At 41.0% G+C, this 19,361-nt stretch overlaps 1 protein-coding gene across 3 annotated transcripts in view; it reads left to right on the forward strand.

The window, feature by feature from the left end:
* Positions 1 to 345: 345 nt before the first annotated feature.
* The window catches only part of NAE1 (NEDD8 activating enzyme E1 subunit 1), a 29,952-nt gene continuing 10,936 nt past the window's right edge, over positions 346 to 19,361 (forward strand). The window contains exons 1-13 of one of the 3 annotated variants that reach the window (XM_003936271.3): positions 346 to 495; positions 4,108 to 4,211; positions 4,305 to 4,365; positions 6,284 to 6,314; positions 7,329 to 7,400; positions 7,631 to 7,710; positions 9,594 to 9,703; positions 12,177 to 12,286; positions 13,343 to 13,405; positions 13,824 to 13,887; positions 14,192 to 14,283; positions 17,978 to 18,037; positions 18,131 to 18,264. In XM_003936271.3, coding sequence (XP_003936320.1) covers positions 443 to 495; positions 4,108 to 4,211; positions 4,305 to 4,365; positions 6,284 to 6,314; positions 7,329 to 7,400; positions 7,631 to 7,710; positions 9,594 to 9,703; positions 12,177 to 12,286; positions 13,343 to 13,405; positions 13,824 to 13,887; positions 14,192 to 14,283; positions 17,978 to 18,037; positions 18,131 to 18,264 — 1,034 coding nt within the window. In that variant the 5' untranslated portion in view covers positions 346 to 442. Of the gene's footprint in view, positions 496 to 4,107; positions 4,212 to 4,304; positions 4,366 to 4,449; positions 6,315 to 7,328; positions 7,401 to 7,630; positions 7,711 to 9,593; positions 9,704 to 12,176; positions 12,287 to 13,342; positions 13,406 to 13,823; positions 13,888 to 14,191; positions 14,284 to 17,977; positions 18,038 to 18,130; positions 18,265 to 19,361 lie in introns of those variants that run through there. The other 2 variants (XM_074401974.1, XM_074401975.1) reach the window with 2 other exon arrangements.

Below are 19,361 nucleotides of genomic sequence, written 5' to 3' on the forward strand. Positions count from 1 at the left end.
AGTCTGGCCTCCTGTATTCAAAATCTCATTTAAGGCCAAAGACACTTGAAACCCATTTATCCCCACTGCACAGGTGAGCAAACGGAGGATTTGAGAGGTAAAGAGTAGATCTCACAACCAGTTAAGTGGTCAAAATACAAGTGTGCCTGATTCCAAGGCCCCAGTCGCCCCCAATTGCTGCACGGCCAGACCGCGAATTGGTAGGCTAGCGAGGTTGCCCCTCCTGCCGACGGGGACCGACATCCCTAAACCTGCTCCGGGACCGGGGTAGCTTACGCCCTTGGCGTACCCGTGACGCGTGCGCAGTGCAGTGCGGCGCCCCCTGCGGGCGGCGTGCAGGAGGCGGTGGCGGCGGAGGGGCGCTCAGTGCGCCTGCGCGCTTGCAGAGCTGGTAGCGGCGCTCCGCAGGGGCTCCGCTGTTCTCCGCGCGGCGGGCGCGGCCATGGCGCAGCCGGGGAAGCTGCTCAAGGAGCAGAAGTACGACCGGCAGCTGAGGTGAGCCAGGGCTCACCGAGCCGAGGGTGGGCCGGCGGGCTTCCCAGCGTCCGGGCCGGGCCTAAGGGCGCAGGCGGCGCGGTCGGGCCTCCCTCAGGCCTCCTTTCAGGCTGGGCCGGGCCGTGTGGGGCGCGGGAAGCCGGCTCTCTGGCCTCCCGCCCCGGGCCGAGGGTGCTCCGCGAGGGCCAGGACCCCTTTCCCTGCCACGCGGTGTGCGATTCGGGGCACGCAGTCCCCAGTGCCAAGCCCGGTCGCTAGCACGGCTGCCCGCCCCGCCTCGCTGCGCCCAGGCTCCTGGTTTTCAAAATGGGGAGGCCCAGAACGCACCCCATCCCTGCCGCAAGAGCGGCATAGAGGGTTCGGTTTTGTTCTCACCAGCGCTGTCCAATGGAAATGTAATGCCAGTCTCATGTGAATCACAAATTTAATTATAAATTTTATAGTTATCACACTAAAGGTAGAAATAACAGGTGAAATTTATTTTTAAATGCAATTTAACCCAATATGTCCAAAGTATTACTATCTTAACACGTAATCAACATAAAAAGTTATGAAGACATTTTACTTAATTTTTAAAAATATTTTGTGTTTTTTGTGGAAACGGGATCTTGCCACCTTGCAGGATGGTCCTGAGTATTTTCCTTTTAAAAACTGTCTTAGAGGACGGGCACGGTGGCTCACGCCTGTAATCACAGCACGATGGGAGGCCGAGGCAGGTGGATCAGGAGTTTGAGGTCAGGAATTTGAGACCAGCCTGGGCAACATGGTCAAACTTCGTTTTTATTAAAAATTCAAAAATTAGCGGGGTGTGGTGACGCGCGCCTGTAATCCCAGTTACTCTGGAGGCTGAGGCTGGAGAATCGTTTGAATCCAGGAGGTGTAGGTTTCAGTGAGCCGAAATCACGCCACTGCACTCCAGCCTGGGCAACAGAGCGAGACTCCTTCAAAAAAAGAAAAAGAAAAAAAAGAAAACCCAAAAACTGCCTTAGAAATACTGCCTTTCACACTTAACAGCACATCTCAGTTAACACTAGCCTCCTCGCTCAGTAGTACATTTAGCTGGCGGCTACCTTAATGGGCAGTGTGGGCCCAAGCCATCAGGAGGGTCCTTGGCTACTTCCCCACCCTTGCCTTTTCTTTCACTCCTCATTCCTTACTTATTGAGCGTCCTCTATGTCTGGAGGCTTTGGAGATAACAGAGCTGCTTGGCTTCCTCTTCCTGGAGCCTCTGAGACAACAGAAGTTATGTATCTCCAAGGACTGGAATTTCTGTTTGCACCACCAGCCTAGTGCTATATTAGAGGCACTTAAGTCTGAGAGCACCCTTGAAAGCAGCCATTTCCTGTGCTTTACAATTAGGGAAACTGGGTCTTGGAGAAGTTAGATAACTTGCCCAGAGTTCCCCATATCTTGAGCCAGGATGTAAACTCAGGCTCTTCTGGGTTTTTCGGAGGTGCACAGGTACATCCTGCTCCCAAGCTTTTAGGAAAAGAAAGAAAGGTGACACAGTCCTTATAACCAACTTAGGTTTTCTTGTAAATTATTGTAGTTTGTGTGTTTTGAATGCAGGTATAACCACACATGACAGAGCTGAGAAGATAGTTGAGGTTACTAAGTAACTCTAACAAAAGAGGGGTTTTGCTGAAGACATTCCATTTAAGTCCCAAACTTTACCTTTCATAGTGAGAACTGGTTATTGGTTTTGAACTGTCAAAGGGAAGCAGTTAGAAGCAAAATGCAGCAGTCAATAAGGCCCTCCTGGCTTCACCTTAGTTGGGCCAGCAAGATAGTAGAGAGGACTGAATACTTTTTGCCTCTTCTTGAAACATGTTACTTAGAGGTGCACCAGGATTTTTTTTTTTTTTTTTTTTAGGGACAAGGTCTCACTCTGTGACCCAGGCCAGAGTGCAATGGCCAAAGTACAGTGGCAAGAACACTGCTCACTGCAGACAATCCTCCTGCCTCAGCCTCCCAAGTAGCTGGGACTAAAGGCATGTGCCACCATGCTCGGCTAACTTTTTTAGAGATGGGGTTTTGCCATGTTGCCCAGGCTGGAGTGCAGTGGCTGTTCACAGCTGTGGTTTTGGCACACCACAACCTTGATCTCCTGGGCTGGAGTGATCCTTCTGCCTCAGCCTCCCAAGCAACTGGTACTACAGGCATACAATATCTCACCCTGGTCCAGATGTACCAGTATTTTTTTTTTTTTGAGACCGAGTCTCACTCTGTCACCACCCAGGCTGGAGTGCAGTGGCATGATCTTGGCTCACTGCAACCTCTGATTCTCGGGGTCAAGCGATTCGTGCCTCAGCCCCCCAAGTAGCTGGGATTACAGGTGCATATCACTCTACCCAGCTAATTTTTGTATTTTTAGTAGAGACAGGGTTTCACCATGTTGGCCAGTCTGTCCTCGAACTCCTGAGCTCAGGTAATCCGCCTGCCTTGGCCTCCCAAAATGCTGGGATTACAGGTGTGAGCCACCTTGTCCAGCGGAAATGAACCAGTATTATTATTAGTAGTAGTAGTAGTTTTGAGACAGAGTCTTGCTCTGTTGCCAGATGCCAGGCTGGAGTGCAATGGTGCAATCTCAGCTCACTGCAACCTTTGCCTCCCTGATGAACGAGTATTCTTAAGTTTACTCTCCAACTATTCAAACATCCATCAACCACATGTCAGGTGTCCTCTGCGTGCCATACTTTCATGGAGAAAACAGGCATTTACAGTCCATCTGGTTCTTCTAGACGATTCCTCCACACATTTGACAGCTGTCTGGGCGCTTATGGAGCTAGAGTGGAGTGGAAAGATGGATGCCCAGCAAACAACAACAAATGAAGCCAGGTGCAGTGGCTTGTGCTTGAAATCCCAGCAACTCTAGAGGCTGACGCGAGAGGAATGCTTGAAACCAGTAGTTCAAGACCAGCCTGGACAACATAGTGAGACCCTGTCTCAAAAAAAAGAAAAATGAGGCAGTTGCTTGTCATATGCTCTGGAGGACATACTCATTACATAATGAGTAATCTGCTTTAGATCAGGTGATAGGGAAGGCAATTAATCATGCTATTAGAATGTTCATTGGGTATTATACTTTAAAGCATTCCTGGAGAAGTTGATGTGAGGCTTTTCAGATGATAATTCAGTTTTCTTGGTAAAGGTTTTGCCCACCCTTGGAGAAGTCACAGCAGTAAGCCCTATGTTGAGATCTTAAATACATCTAACTTAAATGCATCTAACATAACTTAAGAATAAATGAGGCCGGGCGTGGTGGCCCATGCCTATAATCCCAGCACTTTGGGAGGCCGAGGTGGGTGGATCAGGAGGTCAGGAGATCGAGACCATCCTGGCTAACGTGGTAAAACCCTGTCTTTACTAAAAATACAAAAAATTAGCCAGGCATGGTGGGACACGCCTGTAGGACCAGCTACTAGGGAGGCTGAGGCAGGAGAATCACTTGAACCCAGGAGGCAGAGATTGCACTGATCACTCCACTGCACTCCAGCCTGGCGACAGAATGAGAGGCCGTCTCAAAAAGAAAAAAAAAAGATCACCATTCAAATAAGAAAGTTGTATTGTCATGAAAGCTTTAAAAATGTCAAATTTGTGCCTGTTTTGTAGGTTGTGGGGTGATCATGGGCAAGAGGCTTTAGAATCTGCTCATGTTTGCCTAATAAACGCAACAGCCACAGGAACTGAAATTCTTAAAAACTTGGTACTACCAGGTAATGTAGTTTTGTGGTTGTGTTCTAAATTTACTTCTTTAGGATTATGAACTAGAACTGTATATTCCTGACTTACTCTGTTTTGGCTCTCAGGTGTTGGTTCATTTACAATTATTGATGGAAATCAGGTCAGCGGAGAAGATGCTGGAAACAAGTATGTTCTATTCTTTTCAAATATATACATGTTAAGGAAGGCAGTGCACTTTCATGGAAAGGCAAGTCCTGAATCCTAGCTTCAGTCAGGGTGACTCGGCTCTCAGTGGAAGTCATCCTTGTTTGGGATTATGGTGAGGAGGAAGTGAGATAATACAGGTAAAGTGCAATACAGCATTTGACAAATGGGGCATTAATGAAAGGTACTCATCATTACTGTCTTTATTGTTATTAATATAAAGGAGTAGCCATTATTTGTTTATTCATGTAATATGGACACTTCCTAAGCTCTTGCATTGATTCCTATATAATCACATATAATTGACAATAATACCTATCTGTCTTCTAAGCTTAGTCCAGGTATATATCTCTTTATACTGTGTCTACGAAAATGCTGTTTTAAAGATGGCCTGTATATTATTCTTTAAAGATTATATGTAGATTTTCAGAGCATTCCTAAATTTGGATTTAATGCTCCGCACCTTTTCACGGACTAGAAGTCTGGCATCTCTCATTGTATTTGTCAGTAATAGCAACAGTGAGTAAATATAAGGAAAACCAACAATTAGTTCATATTTAGTTTTGATGCCTTTTCTTTGGATGGTAGTGCCAGTTTCTGCTAGGCACAGCACAGCCTTTTTATTGACATATATAAAGAAGTCTTGTTATCTTTGCTTACTTGGTTGGTTAGAGTAGAATGTGATAAAAATAGAATTTCTTCTATGGAGCCAGTGAGTTTATGCCGAAAAATGGCATCCTTACTCTAATCAGCAGCCTCATATCTGGGCCTTTAGACATGTCAAGGATATGTGTGGGAGGAAGCCTGAATAAATCTGTTACAGTTACGTGCAAAAACAAATGGCTCAGTACACCAAGACTAATCTATGGAACACTGGTTCTAGAGAATGTTAAAAGCTGTTAAATGGGCCAATGGGTTCCATGGTCAAATTAGTTTGGGAAATGGATCAAATGAAGTTAAAATTTCTTTACCTTAAGATTTTAGTGGCAGAGTGCGGTGGATTAGGCCTGTAATGCCAGCACTTTGAGAGGCTGAGGCGGGCAGATCATGAGGTCAGGAGATTAAGACTATCCTGGCCAACATGGTGAAATCCTGTCTGTACTAAAAATACAAAAATTTGGCCGGACATGGTGGCTCATGCCTGTAGTCCCAGCACTTTGGGAGGCCAAGGCGGGCAAATCCCCTGAGGTCAGGAGTTTGAGACCAGCCTGACCAACATGGAGAAACTCCATCTCTACTAAAAATACAAAAGATTAGCTGGGTGTGGTGGCACCTGCCTGTAATCTCAGGCTGAGGCAGGAGAATCTCTTGAACCCAGGAGGCGGAGGTTGCAGTGACCCGAGGTCCCAACATTGCACTCCAGTTAGGGCAACGAGAGTGAAACTGTCTCAAAAAAAAAAAAATTAGATGTGGTGGTGCATGCTTGTAATCCCAGCTACTTGGGAGGCTGAGGCAAGGAGAATCCCTTGAACCAAGGAGTCGGAGGTTGCAGTGAGCCAAGATGGTACCACTGCACTCCAGCCTGGCGACAGAGTAAGACTCCATCTCAAAAAAAAAATTTTTAGTATTAAATGTTTTATGTATATTATGAATTTCCAAGAGGGAAATATAGCATATGGTGTTTCCCAAACTTTTTTTAGCCAAGGGACCCTTTTCTCTTAGAGGATCTTGTGATATTCACATTCTGTAGTACACACTTTGGGAAAGAAACATTGACTTATTAGCCTATCTTTGCTTATAAGCCTATCTGATTTTCTTCCTTTATGAAGGCCATTACCATCTGTAATCACAATATAGCTTGTTTTATACTATGAATGAATATGCATGCTATTACAAACAGCTTTTCCTTTAAAATTAGTAAGCTTTACTTTTTTTTCCCCCTTTATTCTGTTCACTTTAGTTTCTTCCTTCAAAGAAGCAGTATCGGCAAGGTAAACAATTTGTTAGAGAATATAGTTGCATGTGAGGATCTAATGGTGCCACTATGTTTGGATTGTTTGAAAAGCTTTGACTTTAAAAAAGCGTATTATTTCTCTGAGAAAAGGTTACCTGATTTTTCTAATCTTGTAAATCTTCATATGTTTGGTAGTTAAAAAACTTAGAAGTACTATCTGTGCTTATACATTGTATCCTGTATTAAAGCTAAATCTTGAGTAATGTAATATTCAGAGGATGGATTCTGGTTAACAAAATTTTTAATAAGAGCCAGAAGATCTTCTATCTTTGTATTTCAAAGTAAAAAATCTTATGAAACCGTATTAGTCAACTTAGTGAAATGACTGTTAGCTTAGTGATTAACCACTCTTGTACAGGATTCTAGATTTGGAGGGGTTACAGGGAGTCTGAACATGATCTAGGATATCCCTGCCTGCTACCTAGAGTGTTTCGGTCATTTGTCAAATCGAAAAAGTAGAGTACAAATAATGTCGTTTGAGAACTCCGGATAATGATGGTTTTGCTTTGTTTTAAGTAATATTCTGTCGAGTCGTAAATACTAGGGGAAGCAGAATTGGCTGAGACTGGTGGCTCACGCCTGTAGTCTCAGCATTTTGGGAGGTCAAGGCAGAGGATTGCTTGAGACCAGGAATTCAAGACCAGCCTGGGCAACATGGCAAGACCCTGTCTCTACAAAATATATTTTTTAAAATTAGCTGGGCATGGTAGCACATGCCTATAGTCCCACCTACTTGAGAGGCTGAGGCAGGAGGATTGCTGAAGCCTAGGAGTTTGAGGCTGCAGTGAGCTATGATCAGGCCACTATGCTTCAAACTGGGCAACAGAGCAAAAGCCTTTTCTAAAAAGAAAAAAGAAGGGAAACAGAGTTGTCATACTTACGCATGAAGTTTGGATAGTTTTACGGTATGTTTGCCTGTTCCATAAATTGGGGGATTATATTGTGACCAAGCTTTTTTCTAATTCAAGTTAAATGCTTTGTTTTTAAAAAGAACCGAGCTCAAGCTGCCATGGAATTCTTACAAGAATTAAATAGCGATGTCTCTGGAAGTTTTGTGGAAGAGGTATATATGTACAAACATTTTTATGTCTGTGCTGAAATACAATTTTTTAAAATAATTCAAAGCCCTAGAAATTTAGAATTTTGAATCTTTGTATCATTTATGATTAGTTGAATTGGATTTGTTGCCTCATTTGTTGCAAAATAGCTTAACTATTTCTGCCATGTTCTGCCATGTTTAATATGATTGTGAAATTGTTGGTTTTTTTTTTTTTTCTTTGCTGTCCTATTTAGAGTCCAGAAAACCTTCTAGACAATGATCCTTCATTTTTCTGTAGGTTTACTGTTGTGGTTGCAACTCAGCTTCCTGAAAGGTACATTTTATGTTAATATGTTTTTATTTTAATCTTATTAGATTTGCCTTGTTTTATCAGCACAGTCTGTGATTATTTTTTAAAATTCTTTTTTTTTTTTTTGAGACGGAGTTTCGCTCTTGTTACCCAGGCTGGAGTGCAATGGCGCAATCTCGGCTCACCGCAACTTCTGCCTCCTGGGTTCAAGCAATTCTCCTGCCTCAGCCTCCTGAGTAGCTGGGAATACAGGCACGCGCCACCATGCCCAGCTAATGTTTTGTATTTTTAGTAGAGACGGGGTTTCACCATGTTGACCAGGATGGTCTCGATCTCTTGACCTTGTGATCCACCCGCCTCGGCCTCCCAAAGTGCTGGGATTACAGGCTTTAGCCACCGCGCCGGGCCTTAAAATTCTTAAATTCTATAGAAACCTTAAATTTGAAATTCTTGGCCAGGCATGTAATCCAAGCACTTTGGGAGGCTGAGGAGGGTGGATTGCTTGAGCTCAGGAATTTGAAACCAGCCTGGGCAACATGGCAAAACCCCATCTCAATAAAAAATACAAAAATTAGCTGGGAGTGGTGGTGCATGCCTGTGGTCCCAGCTACTCTGGAGGCTGAGGTAGGAGGATTGCTGGAGCCCAGGAAGTTGAGGCTGCAGTAAGCCATAATCACGCCACGCTACTCTACTCAGCCTAGGTGATACCCAGTCTCAAAAAAATAAATTTAAAAAAAAAAAAAAAAAGGCCGGGCACGGTGGCTCAAGCCTGTAATCCCAGCACTTTGGGAGGCCGAGGCAGGTAGATCACAAGGTCAAGAGATCGAGACCATCCTGGTCAACATGGTGAAACCCCGTCTCTACTAAAAATACAAAACATTAGCTGGGCATGGTGGCGCATGCCTGTAATCCCAGCTACTCAAGAGGCTGAGGCAGGAGAATTGCCTGAACCCAGGAGGCGGAGGTTGCGGTGAGCCCAGATCGCACCATTGCGCTCCAGCCTGGGTAACAAGAGTGAAACTCCGTCTCAAAAAAAAAAAAAAAAAAAAAAAAGATAAATTCTTAGAACTCTTCCAGCATTGAAAAGATGAGGAAGAGAAAAATACTGAGATGTGAAATTTCTTTTTCTTGAGACAGAGTCTTGCTCACCCAGCCTTAGATGTGAAACTCTTTGGAGTATATTTAGAGCACTTAAACTGAACATTTTTTTTTTTTAATTTTTAGTGATTAAAAACTAGTTAGAATTGATTATTGAAGGCTGCACGCAGTGACTCATGCCTGTAATTCCAGCAGTTTGGAAGGCTGAGACAGGTGGATCACTTGAGCACAGGAGTTTAAGACCAGCCTGGGAGACATGGCAAAATCTTGTGTCTACAATAAATACAAAATTTAGCCAGACAGTATGCATGCCTGTGGTCCCAGCTACTCAGGAGGCTAGGATGGGAGAATCGCTTGAGCCCGGGAGGTCAAGGCTGCAGTTAGCCATGATCATGCCACAGCCTGGGCAGCAGAGTGAGACCCTATCTCAAAAAAAAAAAAAAAGAGAGACAGGGAGAATTGGTTATTGGAATTGCTTGACGGTGTATACATGGGTTTTGTATTTTTTCTCTATCATGGAAATGTTTAGAAGTTTTCTTTAATATTTCTCCTTAATATGACAGATTAGAGTGTCACATCCCTCTTGTCCAAAAGATGTACTTTCTTTGAGACTGCAGCCTGTGGAAATGTTTGCTTTTCAGTATATTCTTGACCTGCTTATGTAAATGCAATTATATTTATTTGGATTTATTATTTAGTAAGAAAGTAGCTTTAAGACATTTTCAAGTTTGGCATGTTTCATGTTTGGCATATTTCCATTTGCTTATGTTCATATTTTGCCTTTTTTTTTTTTTTTTTTTTTCAAACAGCACATTACTACGCTTAGCAGATGTCCTCTGGAATTCCCAGATCCCTCTTTTGATCTGTAGGACATATGGACTAGTTGGTTATATGAGGATCATTATAAAAGAACATCCAGGTAAAATTGTTGAGCATATGGGCTTACTATTGGTTGTGTTAGCTATAATTTTAGAAACTTGACAATTTAGAAAGTCAGTTTTAAATTACGAAGTAAATTTGTACCAGCACATCTCTAGTTGCAGATTCAAAATGGCAATCAGATTCAATAGGCTTTAATATACTCTGTATGTAGCATTACAGAAGGATACAAAGCAGGAGATACAACAGGTATATTTTCTTGATCTTATTAGGAGATCCAGCCACTGTGCAAGTACTCAGCTTCTTTTTTCCCCCAACTCACATTGGGCATGTATGACTGTGGAAAGCTAAGGAATGAGGATTTGGGTCACTCTGACCCATGAAGTTGTACCACCTTTCCCCACTCCATTCTTTTTTTTTGGAGACGGAGTTTCATTCTTGTTGCCCAAGCTGGAGTTCAATGATATGATCTTGACTCACTGTAACTCTGCCTCTTGAATTCAAGCAATTCTCCTGCCTCAGCCTCTCAAGTAGTTGTGATTACAGGCACCCGCCATCATGCCTGGCTAATTTTTTATATTTTAAGTAGAGACAGGGTTTCACCATGTTGGTCAGGCTGGTCTTGAACTCCTGACCTCAGGTGATCCACCCGCCTTGGCCTCCCAAAGTGGTGGGATTACAAGTGTGAGCCACTGCCTCTGGCCCCTCCAATCTTTTATTTCATTCTCATGCAGGCTTTAGGTTTTCTCAATTCAGGTGCAGTTTCACACAACAAAGACATTTGCCTAACTACTGTTCCCAAGGAAACTTGTAGGAGACCAAAGTCCTTTATAAGCAGACCTCCATCAGCTGAGGGTTGATATAAGCCCTTTACTTATAACATTTTAATCTTAGATAATTATAAAATTCTCATCTAGTATTCATACAATGCTCTTTATTTACTCAAGAAAGCATTTTTACTATGACTCAGGTACTGTGCTAATGTGATGATACCTATTGGTATTGGTAGCATCACTGAGGAGTAATATCTGTGTTGGCAGTTAGGGAGTGCTTGTCAGGATAAGCTCTGGCTGCTGGTGGTGAGCCATTTAAGAGTTGAAAGTGGTGTCAACTGATGGGAGGGAACAAAAGAGTTGAAAGTGGGAGAGTGCCAGGATAAAAATTTTATTTTAAATGGGTCACTTTGAAGTTGAGTAGAAAGTAAATGGATTTAAAGGTGCAAAGATTGGAGGCAGGGATTGCTGTTAGAAATTTCCAGTGGCCTAAGAAAGAAAGAAAGAGTGTTCTTTTTCCTAATTTAGGGAAGAGAAGAAGGAGTCGATAATAATGAAGGTTCAACATTGCTAGCTGTGTGCCTGCCTTTATGATAATTATTTCATTTACTCTTTCCAAAACCTTTATAAGGTACAGATTGAGCATCCTTTGTCTAAAAATCCAAAATCAGAAATGCTCCAAAATGCAAAACTTTCTGAGCACTGACATGACATTCAAAGGAAATGCTCATTGGAACATTTCTGACTTCAGATTTTTGGATTAGAGATGCTCCTCTAGTATGTATTTGCAAATATACCAAAATCTGAACAAAATCCAAAACACTTACGGTCCCAAGCATTTTGGATAAGAGAGATACACAACCTGTAAATACTTTAATATCTTTTATAGATGATGCTGAGGCAATGAGAGATTAAATTGTTTGTCTAAGGTCACATAGTTAGCAAGTGACAGAACTGGGCCTACCTCTAAACACTCACTGAAATTATACACTCTCCTGTACTCTCCCATGTGAAGAGCAGTGTACAGAGTGAGATGAGAAAGTGGGGAGTGACTGATGTTGGAGCCAAGGAAGCAAGAAGTGAAGGGTGACCATCAGGTTTCTGGGGAAGAAGGCTAGGTAGGTGGTGATGTTGTCTATTGAAGACTGCAAGAGGAGGAAGGATAGGTCATTAGTTACTGTTTGTATATACATTTTGTCAATTTTGAGCTTTTTCAATTACAACAGATTCTGTTCAAAAGGAATCTTGGTTTTATTTTTACTAAAACTTTATAGTTGACTTAAGATTTGTGCATTTTACTAGATGTAAATTGTACCTTAATAAAACAGTGAAACCTGTGGGCCCTGTGCCCATTTAAAAATTAAAAATTTCCTGTTTCTATAATGTATATTGTCATCAGTATTGCTAAATAATTAAGTTTATTTTTTAAGCTGGGCATGGTGGCTCACACCTGTAATACAAGGACTTTGGGAGGCTGAGGCAGGAGGAGCCCTTGAATCCAGGAGTTTGAGACTAGCCTGGGTGACATAGTGAGACCCCCATCTCTACAAAAACATTTAAAAATCAGCTGGGCACAGTGATACAACTCTGTAGTCCCACCTACTCAGGAGGCTGAGGTGGGAGGATCCCTTCAGCCCAGGAGTTTGAACCAGCAGTGAGCCTGGGTGATACAGCAAGACCCCATCTCTCTCTTTTTGTTTAAAGTACTAAATTTATCCTTTTGAATTCTTTGTTTCATAGTAATAGAATCTCATCCAGATAATGCATTAGAGGATCTACGACTAGATAAGCCATTTCCTGAACTGAGAGAACATTTTCAGTCCTATGATTTGGATCATATGGAAAAAAAGGTTGGTAGTGTATGTGACCTTACATTTGTAGATTGACTTAAAACATTTTTTTTAAACCTAGTTTTTTGAATTACACCAAAGTGAGAAAATCCTATAAACCTCCATATTCTTGTCATCCAGACTACTCAGTAACAGCATTTGACCTTGTTTTCAACATATTAATTTTTATTCGAAATTAAAAAATGTTTTTATTGAAGAAAAGTACATATACAGAACATCTGTATAATCACTACCCAGGTCAAGAAATTGGACATTAACATATTCCAGATGGGGAGATGGGATGGGAATGGTTATTGGGTACCAAAAAAAAATTAGGAAGAATGAATAAGATTTACTACTTGAAAGCACAACAAGGTGGCTATAGTTAATAATAACTTAGTTATACATTTTAAAATAACTAAAAAATAGTTTAATTGGATTGTTTCTAACATAAAGGGTAAATGCTTGACGGGATAAATGCTGTACAGATACCTCATTCTTCATGATGTGTTTATTTCATATTGCATGCCTGTATCAAAGTACGTAACACATACATATATACACTACTAAGTACCCACAAAAATCAAACAAAAAAGTTTTAAGACAAAAAACAGAAACCAAAAAAAAAAAAAAAATTCCAAGAAGCCCTCTTTATGGCCTTTATCTAAACAAATAGAAATAATGACATAACAGACAATATAAAGAGTGTATGTATTTTTTCCCACTTCCATATTAATTAACATGCAGTTGTTTATTTGGTTCCTCAGAAAACAGAAGATCCTCGTTTCTTACTTTAGGATTAGTGTCTGAAATCGAGATTTGAGCTGTGTTTTTGGGTGGCAGTCTCTGAGACTGTATTGCTGGTATAATGGGGACAATCATAGTATATATATGACATACTAGGTATCTACCTCTAAAAAAATGTGTAAAGTAGTTTTTATTAACTCAGTTCATTTTCCTCTATTCATTACTATGCATATATTAGGAGATCATAAATAATGTTGAATTTGTTGAAAACTAGATGGTACAGTGAAGAATTAATAATACTGATACTTTCTTTGATTTTCTCATTTTTAGGACCACAGCCATACACCATGGATTGTGATCATAGCGAAATATTTAGCACAGTGGTATAGTGAAGTATGTCCTTTTTAAAATAAATTCCATATGCAACTGTATTTTCAATTTATTATAAAGGATTTCCTCGGTGGGGAATGGGAGATTAATTTTTTTTCCTTATGGGGTTGTATGGTAGGGCAAATGACTACTTTTAAATTTAAATCTAACAGTTCAAATTTAAATCTTAACAGTTCCTCTTTTGATCCTGATAATTTAATTAACAAAATGTAATTTTATAAATGTTATGAAACTGTTGGGGGGGGGTTAATGTAGATAAATGGGCACAGTGTCTGTTTTTTGTCAAGTGAGCCTGTGATTTCACAGCGAAATTATATTTGTTGATGAAATCTTATGTAGAGAATGGGGGACACTTTAGACTTTCAATTTTTATATTTTGAGTTTTTAATAACTAGATTTTAAAAATTTTTAACCAATTTAGACAAATGGACGAATACCTAAAACGTATAAAGAAAAAGAGGACTTCAGAGATTTGATTAGACAAGGTAATACTATGGGATATAATTAAATACGGTATAAAGCTTGAAAAGCAAATTGCTAGAGGCAAGTATTTATTGGATTTCTGTTAACACCTTTGTCAGGTAATATCATCATAAACTTTTATTTTACTTTTCCTCTGGAGAAGTTAAGGAGCCACACCTTGAATAGTTTTAAGGACTAATGATAAGCCCTATTTCTTATTAAGATTTAATACTCTGCAGAGTCTGATGAGGTTATTTTTTATAATGGGGGAACAGAGGAGTGAAAGGAAAAGGGCTGTTGTTTGCTGACAATTTCCTATTATAATAGGAATTCTAAAGAATGAAAATGGGGCTCCAGAAGATGAAGAGAATTTTGAAGAAGCTATTAAAAATGTGAACACAGCACTAAATACAACTCAGGTAATGAAAGAGTTGCTGAGAGATTCATATGAACAGGTGTTTTCTAGAGTCCTTGGCTATTAAATGGTTGATTATAATGATATAAGTTAACATTTTCTAAATGTAGAATTAGAAATAAATACAGAGCCGGGTGTGGTGGTTCATGCCTGTAATCCCAGCACTTTGGGAGACTGAGGTGGGCAGATCTCAGGAGTTTGAGACCAACCTGGCCAGCATGATGAAACCCTGTCTCTACTAAAAATACAAAAATTAGCTGGGCATGGCAGAATGCGCCCATAATTTCAGCTACTCAGGAGGCTGAGGCAGGAGAATCTCCTGAACCCAGGAAGTGGAGGTTGCAGTGACCTGAGATTGCGCCCTGCACTCCAGCCAGGGCAACAGAGTGAGACCCTGTCTCAAAACAAACAAACAAAAAAATAAATGCAATATAACTGGAAGCTTGTTTTAATATCCTTTTGTTGTCCTTGTTAAAGTGGATGTCAGTGCTTCAGCATATAATAGCAGTGCAATAATTTATTTAATATGTAAATATTTGAAATACATGATTTGTGAATAGTAGCAGTTTGGGGATAGGAATTACATAATGAAGGTGATATTTTGCTTGTCTAAAGTAGTGTTGTCTGAAAAGTTAAATTTTGTTGCCCTGCCTTTGCTTCTGACAGTAATTATTTGGATAGAATGAAAGAAGTTCTTAATGACATTGTACACTTTAACAATTATTTGGAGGATTACTCAGATGCCTTTGGTTTTGTTGTGGCTTAGTTGTTGAAGACTGACCATTGAGGTTTTTGGGGAGCTTTGAAATAACAACTGGTAGTTTAAGTTAGAATTTTCTTATAATTTAAAACAGCAAATATACTGCCTTTCAAGTTAGGAAGGCACATAAGATATTATTACCAACTTTTTGGAGACAACGAGGCAGTGTTGCTAAGTGATTAAAAGTGTGCACTGGCTGAGGCTTGGCACAGTGGCTCACTCTTATAATCCCAACACTTGGGAGGCCGAGGAGGGCAGATCACCTGAGGTCAGGAGTTCAAGACCAGCCTGGTGAACATGCTGAAACCCCGTCTCTCCTAAAAAATACAAAACTTAGCCGGGCATGGTGCCGGGCACCTATATTCCCAGCTACTTGGGAGGCTAAGACAGGAGAATCACTTGAACCCGGGAGACGGAGGTTGCAGTGAGCTGAGATCTCATCACTGCACTCCAGCCTGGGCAACAAGAGTGAGCCTCTGTCTCAAAAAAAAAAAAAAAAAAAAAAAAAATTGTGGTGGCTCACACCTGTAATCCCAACACTTGGGGAAGCCAAGGCAGAATGATTGCTTGAGCCCAGTTTAAGACTAGCCTGAGGCCGGGCGCGGTGGCTCAAGCCTGTAATCCCAGCACTTTGGGAGGCCGAGGCGGGTGGATCACAAGGTTGAGAGATCGAGACCATCCTGGTCAACATGGTGAAACCCCGTCTCTACTAAAAATACAAAAAAATTAGCTGGGCATGGTGGTGCGTGCCTGTAATCCCAGCTACTCAGGAGGCTGGGGCAGGAGAATTGCTTGAACCCAGGAGGCGGAGGTTGCGGAGAGCCGAGACGCGCCATTGCACTCCAGCCTGGGTAACAAGAGCGAAACTCCGTCTCAAAAAAAAAAAAAAAAAAAGACCAGCCTGAACACATAGGAAGATTCAGTCTCTACAAAAAATTTTAAAATTAGCTGGGTGTGGTGGCATGTACCTGTAGTCCCAGGTACTGTGGAGCCTAAGGTAGTGGGAGGATTGGTTGAGCCCAGGAAGTTGAGGCTGCAGTAAACCGATTGTGCCACTGCACTGCAGCCTGGGTGATGGTGTGAGACCCTGTCTCCAAAAAAAAAAACCAAAAAAAATAACGTGCTTTGTGAATCACTTTTCTCTGGTGATGAAAATTTTCTGTTTTAACTGGGGTTATTGTTAAAAAATTATTATATAGTTATCAAAATGCATTGAATTGGACATTTAAAATCTCTGTATTTCACTGAATATAAAACGACAGTTGAAAAGGTTCTAATAGTTGGGGGACAGTAAACTAAATAAACAGATAAAAATGCACCAGGTGCTGTGAACAAAATTAAAGCAGAACAAAGGGGCAAGAGAACATGTTGGGAAAATGGGATCTGGGGTTGAGAGACAATTTTAGATAGGGAGCCAGGGAAACTTTCCAAGAGATGTTTAAGCAGAAACCTGAGTGAAGTGGCATGCGGAGGTCTGGTGGAAGAGCTTTTCAGTTGGAGGAAGCACATGTGCAAAGGCCTGGAAGTGGGATGAAGCTTGACTTAAAAAAAAAAAAAAAAAAAAAAAAAAAAGCTTGACTTTTGTTCAAGCATCAGTAAGCAAGTCAATGTGATTGGAATGAAGTTAAAAGGGGAAAAGTAGTAGGAAGGATTTGAGTTTGGAGAGGCAGAAAGGGCCAGATGATGGCAAGTCCTTGCAGGCCATTTAAGCATTTCCATCAGGGAAGTGGAGTGAGCTGCATTATATTCTAAAAGACCACCTGGCTGTGGTGAGGAGAACAGAATTTCGGCGACTGGGAGTGGAAGCAGAGACCAGTTAGGAGGTAGCACCGAGAAATTTCTTTTTTTCCACACAACAGTAGAATCAAAGCCTATGATTTGTATACTTTTTTTTTTTTTTGAGACAGAGTTTCGCATTGTCATCCATGCTAGAGTGCAGTGGTGCAGTCACTGCTCACTGCAGCCTTTACCTCCTGGGCTCAAGTGATCCTTCCACTTTAGCCTCCCAAGAAACTGGGGCCACAAGCATGTGCCACCACACCCAGCTAATTTACTTTTACATTTTGTATAGATAAGGTCTCCCTGTGTTGCTCAGGTTGGTCTCAAACTCCAGGGCTCAAGTGACTCTCCAACCTTGGCCTTCTAAATGCTGGGATTATAAGTATGTACCATTGTGCCTGACTTTATACTTTATTAATGTATGATGATCTTGCAATAAATTTATAGTTTTAGTTTTTTTCAGAGTGGTTGTCTCAACGGTCACTAATTAGGGTGCAAAGGTTTCAAATTTTTGACAAGATGGAAAATCATGAAACACTACAAGTCTATAATCTGTTGTATCTTCAGATGATACTATATGAAATAATTTACTGGGGCTCCTTCTTTACTCCATTTATGGTATAAGAGAATAGGTATTAGGACGGGTACGGTGGCTCAAGCCTGTAATCCCAGCACTTTGGGAGGCCGAGGCGGGTGGATCACGAGGTCAAGAGATCGAGACCATCCTGGTCAACATGGTGAAACCCCATCTCTACTAAAATACAAAAAAAATTAGCTGGGCATGGTGGCGTGTGCCTGTAATCCCAGCTACTCAGGAGGCTGAGGCAGGAGAATTGCCTGAACCCAGGAGGCGGAGGTTGCAGTGAGCCGAGATCGCGCCATTGCACTCCAGCCTGGGTATCAAGAGCGAAACTCCATCTCAAAAAAAAAAAAAAGAGAATAGGTATTAAATGCTAGTAACAGTGGGCAGGAGAGGTCTTTCTTTCCCCATCAAATCTTCATATGGTACTCATTCAAAATAAAATTGTAAACAAATCAGAAGTTTGTATTTGATTACGGTGTGAGAATTCAAAGAACGTATCTGAAGAATTAGCACTGAAAATAAAGATGGGCAAATTCTTAATACCGTGTAAGTAAATGTTTCATGTTCCTTTGTTAGATCCCAAGCAATATTGAAGATATATTTAATGATGATCGCTGCATAAATATCACCAAACAGGTAACAACAACAAAAGTAAAAATATTGCTATCTAAACCTTTGGGTCAAAATAAAACACCACCTAATGTTAATTTTTTTTTTTAATTTTTTTAGACTCCATCATTTTGGATTTTAGCTCGTGCCTTAAAGGAATTTGTGGCCAAAGAGGGTCAAGGAAATTTACCTGTTCGAGGCACAATTCCTGATATGATTGCAGATTCAGGCAAATATATAAAACTGCAAAACATGTATGTCATTGTTTTCAAACTATGTAATAGACAAAGTCTGATTGTATTAGAAATAAACATTTTATCAGCCTGTCAGAAATCAAATAAAAGTTTATTATAACCTCATTGCTTATAAATAAACTAGGCCAGCTGCAGTCGTTCATGTCTGTAATCCCAACACTTTGGGAGGCCAAGGTGGGAGAGTTGCTTGAGTCCAGAAGTTTGAGACCATCCTAGGCAACATAGTGAGACTTCTGTCTCTACAAATTGAAAAATTAGGTGGGCATGGTAGCATGCACCTTTAATCTCAGCTACTCGGAAGGCTGAGGCAGAATCTCTTAAGCTCAGGAGTTTGAGGCTGCAGTGAGCCATGATCATGCCACTTCACTTCAGCCTGAGTGACAGAGCAAGACCTTGTTTCAGATAAATAAATAAGTAAAAATAAGCTAAAGAACTTAGAGGGTAGATTCTTTTTAGGTTCAAAGCAAAATTGAATGGGAAATACAGAATTACCACATACCCCTAGGAGGCAGATTTTTTTTTCATATTTCATTATAAACTTAGTGTTTGATCACTTACTCTGTGCTATCAACTATATTCTATGTATGCAATTTAGTATAGACCCAAGGTTCACAACAACCTTATGAGAGCGAGATACTGTTTTTGTCCCATTTGACACATGAGGAAACTAAGGTATTGAAAAGGTAACTTATACAGGGTCACATAGCTGGTGAATGGCAGAATCAAGATTTGAACCCCAGGAAACCAGTACCAGAGCCTGTATTCTTAGCCATGGCCCTATACTGCCTTCTGTTTGTAACTTAAAACCATGAAGGGTGTGATGAATTTTTTATCTTAGTGTTTCATAATTTAGAGTCTATGACTATGTAGATACTTGCTATCCAGGTATCACTAGCTTGAACCCAGATAGACTATCATAGGGATGAGTCTCAATGAATATTACCCTCGTATAGTTGGGGCATGGTGCAAAGAATCCAGGTCCACTGGCTTGGTTTCTTTGGGGGCCAGGTAATGTCACACAGAGATGATCTCTGTTCCCCAGTCAGATTTCACTCTTCATAGTCACTGTTGAACAAATTTTGGTTTGCTGTGCTAGC

The sequence above is a fragment of the Saimiri boliviensis genome, chromosome 1, assembly GCF_048565385.1.
Source record: "Saimiri boliviensis isolate mSaiBol1 chromosome 1, mSaiBol1.pri, whole genome shotgun sequence".
Lineage (NCBI taxonomy): Eukaryota > Metazoa > Chordata > Mammalia > Primates > Cebidae > Saimiri > Saimiri boliviensis.